Here is a 12,202-nt window from a genome sequence, read left to right on the forward strand (position 1 = left end):
CCTCCAGCAGATTGCTTATGGCAGCAACAACCCATCCTTTGCTCCACACCACTGGCATTTCCACTCCCAACCATGATTCCTTTGTTTCAAGCCTCTGCACTACCCTTGAAGGCAACTGATACCCTCTGATCTCAGAGCTGTCATACTGCACAGTAGTCAGGAGGAGAAAAAAACACCATTTACAGAAGCTTCCCCCGGCTTTTCCACTCCATCAGATAAAATGGTTCCACAGCCAGCCTTTCAAGATGACGAACAGACGACACATCCTTTCTTCACTCTGAAATATCTTTTTGCAAGGCCAAGGGTAGCAAAAGGTAAGAAGGGGGGGATACGCAGCCAGAGGTCACTTCAAAGAGTTAGGAAATGCCACGTTTTTGCATGACAGAGCAGACACTTTGCCCGTTTTCTGCGCGTGGGCACATGCAAAAATGCAGTAGGCGAGTGGGTTATGCATTTGGCCTGACATTATCCCAACTGGCTTTAATGGGAATCTTTGGCTCCACGCCTACAGAGGGTCTTTCCAGTTCAAATGCTTTAAATGCCCAGTCAAATTAAGCAATTTGGACCATGCCTCCATCATGGTGCCAGAAGTTGCCTAATCAAGTGAGGGGGGGTACTCTGCCTCAGTTAAGTGCCCACGTAGCCACCATTGCACCCATGGATGAAAGTGAAGAGGAGAAAGAGGATTATGAAGGGATAGGTCAGCAAGCGGAAACATGAAGAACTGCTCATACCCATTCCTCTTTGTAAAAACAAACCCAGGGAAGAGTTCCTTCACCATTTAAAAAATGCAACCTGTGTAATAAACCACTAAGGAAATATATTATTCACAAACTTACAACACCCAGTAAAATCTAATAATCAAATATGGCTCAAGTGCCAGGTTACCTGGGCAAATGTGGCCTTAGGCTGGCACTGGAAACTAATCAGAGTCTGTACCAGCCATGGCTACACATTCAGATGCTTTCAGATGGCAAACGAGACAGAAATTAGGATACTGCTTAATTCTAGAGGGCCCTTGATCCTTCACTTTCCTGACAATAACAGATTTATTGTGGCATAAACTGTGGTGAACTAGAGCCCACTTCATCCAACGCATCCCCAAAGCTTATGCCAACATAAATATTAGTCTTTTAAGATCCCAAAGACTGTTTTTGCAGCAACACACTATCACAGCTACCCCTCTAGAAGTTGCTCCCTGGATATGCAGGCAAAAGCAACAGCAGAGCAAATTGCCTTGTGGTTAAGTGCACATGAAGACGTGCCCTTGGAAAATCCAAGGCAGAGAAAATATTTTAAAAAGAGTGATGGAGAAAAGCCATTTTTTAAAGTTAGGAAAGATAGCTAAGAATAAAGTGCAGGTTCAAATCCTGCCTTTAGGATTTGGATTAGGGGAATGTGCAAAAAAGTGATGCACATGAGACCAAAGCAAAGCTGGAGAAAGAAAACCTCCCAGCCTAATTCATGGTCCTCAGATTTCCCTACGAAGAAGGCTGCTTAAGAGAGCAGTGGCAGGCTGTCTTGGTCACTGACTGGCAGGAGTTAGTGCCAACGACTCCACTTCTGTCTTCCCAGCAAAAGCAGGATCCGGCACCCACCAGCTTCCACACTGGACACAAAGGGGCTGCACGTTCCCTTTCGCAGTCTGGTGGGAGCTGGCCTAGAGTCCCTCGCTATCCCTTTAATTGTATCTGATATAGATGCAAGGCTTGGGCTGGGGGAAGGGGGGAGCATTAAAACAAAGAAGCTTTTTTTAAAAAAGAGGACCAAGAAAACTACTCCCGCGCTCCATTGCAGATGCCAAAATGATCGCACAAAGGCACATTTCATTACTGAAATTTCATCACGCCAACGTGATTAAACGCCAGGGGGAGCGGGGAGGACAAGGAGGCCTGTAAGCTTTAACTCCACGGATTAACCTTTTCCTGGCCAGGGTGCTGCGAGCACACAGCACATTCCTTGTGGCTTCAGTGCCCTGCTCCTGCTGACAGCTGCTTATCATATCCCTTTAAAGCGGTCATTTCTCAAAACTGCCTCTTAAACCGCTCCCTTGATTAAATCGCCGTTCGCATCTCTGCATTCCATTTTCACATGGGAAGACATTATCGATGGGTTGCCTGAAGCAACACACAACACAGGATGAAGGCTGTTGGTATTTGAGGGCTGCGGCTGGAGTGGGGGGATACAGCCATATCAAATCTGCCTTGTCAGATGTAGCTCAGGATTTCATGGCACCCACAGCAACTGTTGGTCACTGGCAAGGCACATATACCCTACACTGGTCACATGGTGAGGAGTAACAGGAAGCTGCTTTAGACCGAAATCAAGGCTACTGATCCATTTAGCTCAATACCATTCCCACTGGCTGCCATTGGCTCTGCAAGGTTTCAGGCAGGAGTATTTTCCATAGCGCATCCTGCAGATACCTGGGACAGAGCCTGGGATGTTTTGCATGCGAAGTGTCATGGACTGGCTAGATGCAGAAGAGTGGCAGGAACCAAGGAAAGAAGGTTCAGAGCTAGGGGATCGGTGGTGGGATGACGACGAGTGGTCAGAGGGAGAAGATGGGACAGTCTGGGAGGAGGAAGAAGCTGAAGGGGCAACAGGGTTTAGTGAGCAGGAAGAGGCTGGGGCAGAGAGTAGTCCTTATTCAGAGGAGGTAGAGGAGGGGGAATAGGAGACAGAGCGGAGGCTGGCTGCTGAAGAATCCAGGAAGTCTCCCTGTCCTGCTGTGACCAGCTCCCCTCGCCACTGGTCTGCCAGAACACATAGAGAAATGAAAAGAGCAGGGTAGAGATTGCATGCAGACACAATTCCAATTGCTTGGGGGAAACCCTGGAAAGGAAGGGACTTAGGCAAGACCTACATGGGGGCAAGACCTACTGAGATGACTAGGTCTGCACTGTTTTGCTTTATTTGAATTGCTGACCTCCACTGGGCTCCAGCTCCTGACACAAACCATGTGCTCTACTGCTGGGTTTTAAGGCAACATTTCCGTTTTGCAGCTGTCACATGATGCGGTGCAATCACACCATTTGAATGGCAATGCCCATCAATTTTGGGAGTGGGGCCTGGCTCCCTCAAATATTTTATGAGGGGGGGCTGAAGACCCCTCAGCCCCTAGGAGTTGTCTCCTATGAGATCAATTCAGATATGTCTTCCTCTTAGGACTGATGAATCCAATTGGTTTCCAAACATTCTGGAGATGTTGCCAGCTGCTCCCACTAGTGTTTTGGTTTGTAGCCAAGTTGATTATTGAAATCAAAAAGTATTTTGCCATGATCTCTTATGCTGCTAACAAGAAGGATTTCTACTTGGTTTATGGAGTAGTTCTTGGCAATGAAATTGCAAGGAAGAAGCAACCTGAATACAACTGATGGTAGATTTGTGCAGAATTTAACTAAAGTAAGGTTACACTAGATCAGGAGTAGCCACCTTGGTGCTTTCCTAATATTGTTGGACTCCAATTATTTCTGGCTAATAGTTATGCTGGCTGGGGCTGAGGCAAGTTGTATCCGCATCTGGAGGGGATATTGGCTACCACAGATCTAGATTATTAGAATTCAGCAGACAGAGTGTAACAGTGCTTCTTGACCTCAGTGACTTTCACCATTATAGGTCAGAGGTAGGAAATCTGTGGCTCTTTAGATGCCCAGACAGCATGGCCAATAACCAGGGATGGTGGGCGTAACATCTTGAGTCCTACAGATTCTTCACTCCTGATTCATGCAGCCTGGAAGTGCTCCTTGACTGTGTATGGCTGATTAATTCTCAGGTGGAGAAAGTGTCCAGTAATGTTTACCATCACCTTTTGTTGGCAAACCATCTAAGACATTCTTTTAGCCCAGAATTTTGCTCGTATCGTCTCTGTGATGGCAAGGCCTGGTTTAAACTGTTGCAACGTGCTGCCCTGGACTGTTTGGAAAGGTAATACAGAATGCACTTTCCACCTACTGGCAGCTTTGTCTAGGACAGATCATATTATTCCGATGCTGATCTGTCTGCCCACTTCTTTTTTGGCCCCAATTCAAGGTGCTGCTGTTGACCTTTAAAACCACTTTACATGCTTAGGGAGTGCCTGCTGCCTCATGTACTTCCATTCACATTGCGATCAGCAAATTAAGCTCTGCTTTGTAACTCGTCATGTATTTATTTATTTTGATTTATTACATTTATATACCACCTTTCCTTTGATGATCACAGAGTGGCTTACATTTGGTGGAGTCTGTAAGAGCATAGTATAGTTAGGGGTGGTTCTTTCCCCCACCCCAAATTATTAAAATTTCACTTCTGGAATTCTTTGCCTAGGGAACTTCAGTTGTTCACCCACTTTGTAGCTTTGTCATCCGCTTAAGATGTTTTGTTTCTGACACTTTTACAGGTTACCACCAACTGCTTTTTAAAACTTGCAGTGCAGCAATTTAAAGGTGGTGCTGTTTTTAAAGGGTGGTTTTTAAAGGATGGTTGTTGCTTTAAAATCTGCTTTCAGTACCTAAAATCTGGAATTAGTGCTATATATGCAGATCTTTAGATCATCTAAGATACACAGCAAAAACAATGAAGAGACACAATTAATTTGTCAGTCTTTAAGATGCCAAAAGACACTGTTATTTTTTCCAGAACAGACTAACACAGAAACCCATCCAGAAGCATCCAAATAGCTGCTCTTTTCTATTTTGTTTTTTTCAAAAGTGAATATTTCCATTTGTTACCTGCAGAGTGCCTCAAACAGATCCCTGCCTCAATAGTGGTTGATTCACTAAAATTTAAGAACCTCACTTCCTTACAATAGGAGGACCAGATGTACTTACATTAAGGCTATGATGGGATCTGTGGGAAAGAGGTGCACTGATACATACCGTAAATCATAGTTTATACCTAAAGATGTAAAACAGAGCCTCACTGGGTTGGGATTCATAGAGGCAACTGTGCTTTCTGCTGCAGAACTGCCACTGTAAGAGGATCCTGTTGATTGATAAGAAGCTGGGGCAGAAGAAGGGAACAATGGGAGATTTGATGAGAGTTGCTCTGTGATACTCCTGAGAAGCCCACAGAGCCAGCCCTGATCAGAAGGGAAATTGGGGGTTTCCAAGGCAACTTGTTCCCAGGCACAAAGGCATGTCTGTCTGCTGGCAGACAAGAGAAAGGTCTCCTCTACTACAGGCCCCTGGAAAAGGGTGTGGGTTGGGCAGGGGGGAGGGTGTCTCTCAATTGCCTTAGAGGGCACCTGGCAGCCTGGCAGCTGCACAATCACTTTAAAAAACACTTAAATATACAACATGGCAGTCAGAAACAAGTACATGAGAGTCTGTTCTTGTGGCCCTCAACTAGTTTGCTGATGTAGTATTTCAAAGCTCAAACCTAGCAATAGGCCAAGTAGCCTGGATGCTCCAGGAAAACAGAAAGGAAAAAAGGATACTATGGCCTCTTCACGGAATTAAGTTGTGAGAAGGAAGAGTAAGCAACAAAACATTTATAGTGGGGTTTTAGTATTTATTTACACAAAAATAAAAACATCTGCAGTCAAAGTGAAGTCAGAGCACAGAAGGATAGCCGATCAGTCTGTGATAATTAGCTCATCCACACCCCAATCTTCATAGCTTCCATCTGGCAGATACCGGCGGATTATTATCGGAATCTTCCGGGCTCTGCAGGGAGGAAAGAAAAGTATATAGAAGAAGGCACTTTGGCCACATCATGGAGTTTCGCATCCAAGGGCACTTTGGTGGGGTAAGATCACACAAAATGTTTACAAAAACTTCTGACGTTAAGTGATGAGTTCCCCCACAGCTCAGCAGGAAATGGTCTAATTTAGTAATACTGAATCCAAACCAATGGATCATCCCCGCCCCCGCCCCCGCCCCTGCGGAAGTGGAGAAACAATTGAATAAAGATTCTGCTGGGATGACACAAATATCCGCCACATGTTGACCTATCTATAACACATCTGTCTAGCAGAGTCTAAAGAGCTCACACACCTCATCAACCACTGAAACGGTCCCACCTTTGAGTGGAATACAATAGCCGTGAACAAGCATTTGGAAAAGTGAACATTTCAGGACTGAAAGGAAAGAAACTCAAATCCAGATTAATCTAAGTACGACTTTTTAGGTCAACAATGTAATTAGCCAGCTTGGAATTTGTCCAGGACATCAGGCTTATAATCTTGCAGCACATGAACAGTAAAAAAAACCCCACATGAAAATCTTTAAAAATCACAAGAATTCATTACATAGCCGTGGCCAGAATGGCGTAACTGGTAACAGGCCCCTCATCATGACTCCTTCCACACAACTCAAACATGCAGTAAAACAAGCTTACAACAAAACAAGCTTACATACTTTTAATGTTTGGACTATTCAAACTTGTTTCCATGAAGTTACACAGACACAGATGCACAGATGCTAAATTATATGGAAAACAAGAGCCAAATCTCTAGACTCTTACGGAGAAAGCCGAGCTATAAATGAAATATATAAAAGTCTAGCACAGATGCGAGGAAAGGTTGACTGATTTGTCATACTTTTTCTCATCACTTCTGTAATGTGTGAAGCTGAGTTATGAATCTCACTTGCATTATAGCAGAAGCGCAAGTTGCTGGCACTTCTTTCGCAGCTCCTACGTAATTTATGAAGTGGCACTATGGCTTTCAAGCTAATGAAGGTTCTACTGCACTTTTAATAAAATGAATTTTCCATTTAAACTCCATATCAATACCAGCGTTGTCTGTAATCTACGTGTGAATGAAATGACAGCAAATATTAAGAGATGGGATGAAGCCCTCTTCTTCACATTGCTTTATATCAACTTTCCTCTTTCAGGCCCGAGCATTCTACAACAAATCATGCACACGTGGTTAAAATCTCCAACTTACTTGAGTTCTTTCATTGCAATCAGTAACGGGTCTGTCTCTCCTTCTAGCTCTACCATCACTGGGGCACACATGCTGGGAGGAAGGGAAACAATTCCAAAATCATTACAGCAATAGGGATATACTGTGTGGCAGTAGCAGCTCTATTCTCAGTTCAGAGTGGGCAATGAATTCCATCTTGCATCATATTTTTTATTTAACCTGTGTTTTTATCCTTCTACTGTTAGCTTTTTGACCTAGTTTCATGATTTCTGCTTGCTGCTATTTTAACTGAGGTCACTTAATACCACTTGCTTTATTTGTTTGAGATGTTTTGATTGTGTTTTTTAAATTTTCTATTGTAGTTTTTAAATTGAAAGCCACCTTAGGGGCCCTTTTGCGGGCAAAAAGACAGAATAGAAATATCTGAAATAAATAAAGCAAACAGAGAGTATAATTGTCAGACACGCACATTATTCTGACAGGCGCCAGCAAACATGTCTCAGCTGGCTTATCAAAGCAACTGCGCTATGTGGGACTCCTATTAACTTCAGGGAGAAAAGCAGTCCAGGGATCTTTTGTATCTACAAACTACATTTATTTTTGCCCTTTCAATGTTGTGGAAAGATACTGTTAGGCTCGGCTCAGGAGTACTGTATTGCATTACACTGATTCCATGTGCTTCCCTGAAGCCCTAAATAGAAGATATTGCCAAACACTGGACATCACTCCACTTTCAGTGACCAGTTAAGCAGAGAACGGCTGTTTTTCACTTCCAGATTTTACAGAATGCCAAGCAGGGAAAATCTCCATCTTCTGCAAGACATCAGGTATCTCAAGTAACAACAAACACAGGTGGAGCAAGGTACTTTCAGTACCTCACCCTAAAGCTTCCCTTTCTCTTTGCCCAGTAGACTGGAGTAGATGTAGTAATTTTGGTGCCTAGATAGATATCCAACCTCCTGCCCTTCATACCTTCCCTTGTGTGAACAGTGAAGTTATTATATGCTAATATAAGTAACATCAATGTATTAGAAAAAATTGTTTTACCAGGAAAATTAAGAGACTTGGACCATATATCATTTATTCAGAGCATACAAAATGTCTAGACCAGGCACCCGCAAACTCAGCCCTCCAGATGTTTTGGGACTACAACTCCCATTATCCCTAGCTAACAGGACCAGTGGTCAGGGATGATGGGAATTGTAGTCCCAAACATCTGGAGGGCCGGGTTTGGGAGTGCCTGGTCTAGACAATACACCTTAAATTCAAGACAGTTTTTATTTTAACAATTATGGATGCAAATTAGCTTTCTAAAAATTCTGGTTTGCACATGAATAAGATTGCCTGGAAATACTGGTCTTTTCATGAAATAACCTGCATATTATTATCACCAAAACATGCACTAAGTCAATGTTGCATTCACATCTAATATTACACCTGGATGAAAAGTTGAAGAAACATTCTCAGCAAAATAACTATACATGCTATACTGATCTAGCTTCTAGAGGTTTCTGCAGGCCTAGATTCTGTATTCATGGCATATTAAGTTATGCAGCAACAGGTATTAACTCAGAGATACAGCATGGGAACCAATTTAAGAAGAAGAAAACACTTTTCTCCTTGACTAAGATTACTTATCAATGTAAAGAAGATTGTGCATCATATACATTCACTGAAAAATGAAATGTATTTACTAACTACAAGAATATAAAATACGCAGAAAAAAATGAAATATTATGTACCATTTTGTTATATAATTAGTATGTAAGCTGATAAGCTTGTTTTTCCCTTTCATTTCCACTACTACTTTAAGTATAAACATTTTTTAATTGAGTTGATGCTTAAATTATTTTAAGTTTTAACCTTTTCAGGTTTTTTGTTGTTTATAATGCATTTATTGTTTGCATGTTTGTGGACCGATAATAAAGGTAAAGGGACCCCTGACCATTAGGTCCAGTCGTGGCCGACTCTGGGGCTGCAGCGCTCATCTTGCTTTATTGGCCAAGGGTGCCGGCGTACAGCTTCCGGGTCATGTGGCCAGCATGACTAAGCCGCTTCTGACGAACCAGAGCAGTGCACGGAAACGCCGTTTACCTTCCCGCTGGAGCGGTACCTATTTATCTACTTGCACTTTGACGTGATTTCAAACTGCTAGGTTGGCAGGAGCAGGGACCAAACAACAGAAGCTCACCCCGTCACAGGGATTCGAACCGCTGACCTTCTGATCAGCAAGTCCTAGGCTCTGTGGTTTAACCCACAGCGCCACCCGCGTCCCATGGACCCATAATAAAAAATACCAAAAAAATTATCTCTTAGATAATTTAAAGCACATCTCCATAACAGCACTCTAGAAAAATGAGATACCTACATTTTATGACAATATAAGGGACTGGAATTATATTAAAACCTAGAACCAGAGTAAAAGTAAAAGGTGCAATTTCACATGCTCATATGAAAAGCTTTCAATGGGTGAGATTAGGTGGCAGATTATATGCAACCTGTTCTTTGTCACCCCTTATGCACAGCTTACTTCTTTTGGCGATCCACTGCATGCATAGTTGCCACACGTGGCCCCTCAAGACCAGGGTTTTGTGTGGGTGTATTCTGCAACATGTCACTGACACAATAACAGTGTGTTACTGGCCCATCCACACATCATTCCACTTCATTAGTTGTTCTGAAATGCTTCCCAAATGTTATTTTATTATTGCTCTCTGGAGGGGCACTGTTGCACAATGGGGCAACAGAAGGGGGCAGAAAATTATAGAAAAAGCCTAAAACCTTCTGGGATTTGGCTAAAGCACCTAACTTGCTTTATAGCACAGGGATATTGTCCTTGGTTGGAACGCCAAATCTTCTGAGGGGAGAGGATTGAGATAAGAACTAGGTGTAGTTCTAAACAGTAGTAACTTTAAACACATGAAATAAGTTCTACCAATCTTCATTGACTAATATCCATATTCCTGGACCAAAACCATACTTACGCTATCTGGAGGGCACGTGTACCAAGAACTCTGGCACGCTCATATTTGGTCATATAAGGAGTGGTGATTCGCTTCTGGTTTGCCTGCTGGCGTTCTCCAGAGGGGAGGATTTCTACATTTTCCTGACCCTCCTGTAACACAAATATAAGGAATTATAACCATATTCACAGAGTTATATGTGTATTAGTTGTTTGAGCCACTTGAGATCAAATTCAAATCTACAGAGAAGATTTCAATAAAATATATTAAAATAAAGGACTGAAAGAGAAAAACCATTAGAGAGAAGTATTTATTTGATTAACACATAAGGCTACTAAGTTTTACCATTTCAAAAAAAAAGAAAGGCTATGAGATATGTTCACCTTAATAGATTAGATCCCTAACCTTTTTCTATTGTTCTCATCACATGAGTTTTGGAGGAGTTGATGACGTTAGGCATAGGAACCATGCAGGTACAGGTTACAGACACAGATACAAGAACTGCAGGTAAATGTTGGGATGTTTACATATGCTATAGGACATCTTATACTGAAGTCACTTACCTCCTCAGCATTTTCCAGATCATCCAGTCCTTCATCTTCCTCCACATCATCAAAATCATCTCCATCAAAACTGGAGGAAGAAATGTATCAAAGGCTTATATAAAATTTCAGAGCTCAAATCTTACTACATCCCTGTCTTCAAATACTCTCTTGCTTGTTTTCATAATAGCCACTAAATACTCAAATAACTTTTTGTGGAATTGGCTAGTTACTGTATCTTGCTTAAACTTTACTAACAGCAAGATTCCCTTTGCAAAATCATCAACAAAATATGTTCAACTCATCTCCTTTGCCAAGGATTCCAAGATTGGAGAACTGAAACCTGCCATCACAGCTCTCGTACATCTTCCAAGAATCTCCAAATCCTAGCATGAATCTTTTGCATATCGCAGAAGACTTGGGGAAAGGTTGGTGGCAACATGCAGTAGTGGCTAGTCAAAGTTTGTGGGCCACTAGTCCTGCTTCAAGGCCTAATGTGACTCACTGGATTCCTTCCAACTTTTCTAAGACACTTTGGACCAGTTCAAAATACTCTACATAATGTGAGGTGAGAAACTTATGAGCATGGCTGCCATGACATGAGATACATAGCATGTACCTCCATGTAAACAGTGCACCTTATTCTCACAATCCTTTCGATCGCATTGAGTGGAAGGTTTGGAAGAAATGTGCTAACAGTCATATTAATTTCTGAGAGTTTGAACTGACTGCTTGGCTTATGCTTCAGCTTGGCAACTAGTTTAAAGAGCGACCACAGACAAATCACAGCCTTTCAGGTTTTTTCACCTGAATACAGTATAAGAAAAAGGGAAAGAAAAGAACCCAACCACCACCTACCAAAATTTTGATTCAAGCACAAGACTGCTCTCCCCTCCATGGACATAGCCAAAGGGGGCAGGGGGGGCAGCCCCCCCGATCAAGTAAAACAATAGAAAGACAGTGGTACCTCGGGTTAAGCACTTAATTCGTTCCGGAGGTCCATTCTTAACCTGAAACTGTTCTTAACCTGAAGCACCACTTTAGCTAATAGGGCCTCCTGCTGCTGCCATGCCGCCAGAGCACGATTTCTGTTCTCATCCTGAAGCAAAGTTCTTAACCCGAGGTACTATTTCTGGGTTAGCGGAATCTGTAACCTGAAGCGTATGTAACCCAAGGTACCACTGTACGTAACTAATTGACCAATCACATCACTTCTGCCCTCTCCCCTAACAAAAGTCCTCCCCCCAAAAAAATCCCATGCTCCCCTCCTGTAGTTCTACAAACTGGTGTTCAAAGAGATTACTGCTGCCAACTGTGGCAGCAGGGCATAGCCATTGTGGCCAATAGTCACTGGCAATATTTGGTCGATCCTCTTCTAAAATCATCGAACTTTTGTGGCCATCACCACCACAAAACTGTTGGTCAGCCATGAAGCTCACTGGTTGAGTTTTGGCCAGTCCTTATCTCTCCACCTAACCTACCTCACAGGGTTGTTGTGTGGATAGAATGTGGATAGGAATAACCAGGTAGGCTTCCCTGAGTTCCCTGGAGGGAGGACGTAATAAGAATAATGTCAATAATGGCGTTTAATATTTGGGAATCCAGCGGCACAGCACAAAATAAGCGCCCTGCGTAAATACCACCGTTGCTGCCTACAGAAACCCCAGCGACCCACATCCATCCCTTTCCCCTCACGAGGGTCCCTTACTTATCCTCGTTGTCAGACATGCTGAGGCTTTTCCGGGTTCGGCGCGACCTCTCGCGATACCAGAGGCTCCGACGAGAAGCGAGGCGCCCAGCACGAGGGAACCAAGAAACACCAAAAGGCACCCCGGCCGCCGCGC

At 43.1% G+C, this 12,202-nt stretch overlaps 1 protein-coding gene across 1 annotated transcript; it reads right to left on the minus strand.

Annotated features, from left to right (window-relative positions):
- Positions 1-5,472: 5,472 nt before the first annotated feature.
- POLR2F (RNA polymerase II, I and III subunit F) lies at positions 5,473-12,201 on the minus strand. The gene is made up of 5 exons (XM_083573517.1): positions 12,067-12,201; positions 10,380-10,449; positions 9,838-9,968; positions 6,875-6,946; positions 5,473-5,648 (listed from the first exon to the last, which is right to left on the minus strand). The coding sequence occupies exons 1-5, from the start codon at positions 12,084-12,086 to the stop codon at positions 5,558-5,560; spliced, it is 384 nt and encodes a 127-aa protein (XP_083429643.1). The 5' UTR covers positions 12,087-12,201; the 3' UTR covers positions 5,473-5,557.
- Between the last annotated feature and the right edge of the window lies 1 nt (position 12,202).

This window comes from Podarcis filfolensis (genome assembly GCF_964270895.1).
Source record: "Podarcis filfolensis genome assembly, chromosome: 10".
NCBI lineage: Eukaryota > Metazoa > Chordata > Lepidosauria > Squamata > Lacertidae > Podarcis > Podarcis filfolensis.

Excerpts from the sequence above, each read along its gene's own strand:
- POLR2F (XM_083573517.1), bottom strand. The coding sequence starts at position 12,086 with ATGTCTGACAACGAGGATAA. Across the intron at positions 9,969-10,379 it reads ATCTGGAAAATGCTGAGGAG|GAGGGTCAGGAAAATGTAGA; the intron begins GTAAGTGACTTC and ends TTTGTGTTACAG. Across the intron at positions 5,649-6,874 it reads ATTGCAATGAAAGAACTCAA|AGCCCGGAAGATTCCGATAA; the intron begins GTAAGTTGGAGA and ends TCCTCCCTGCAG.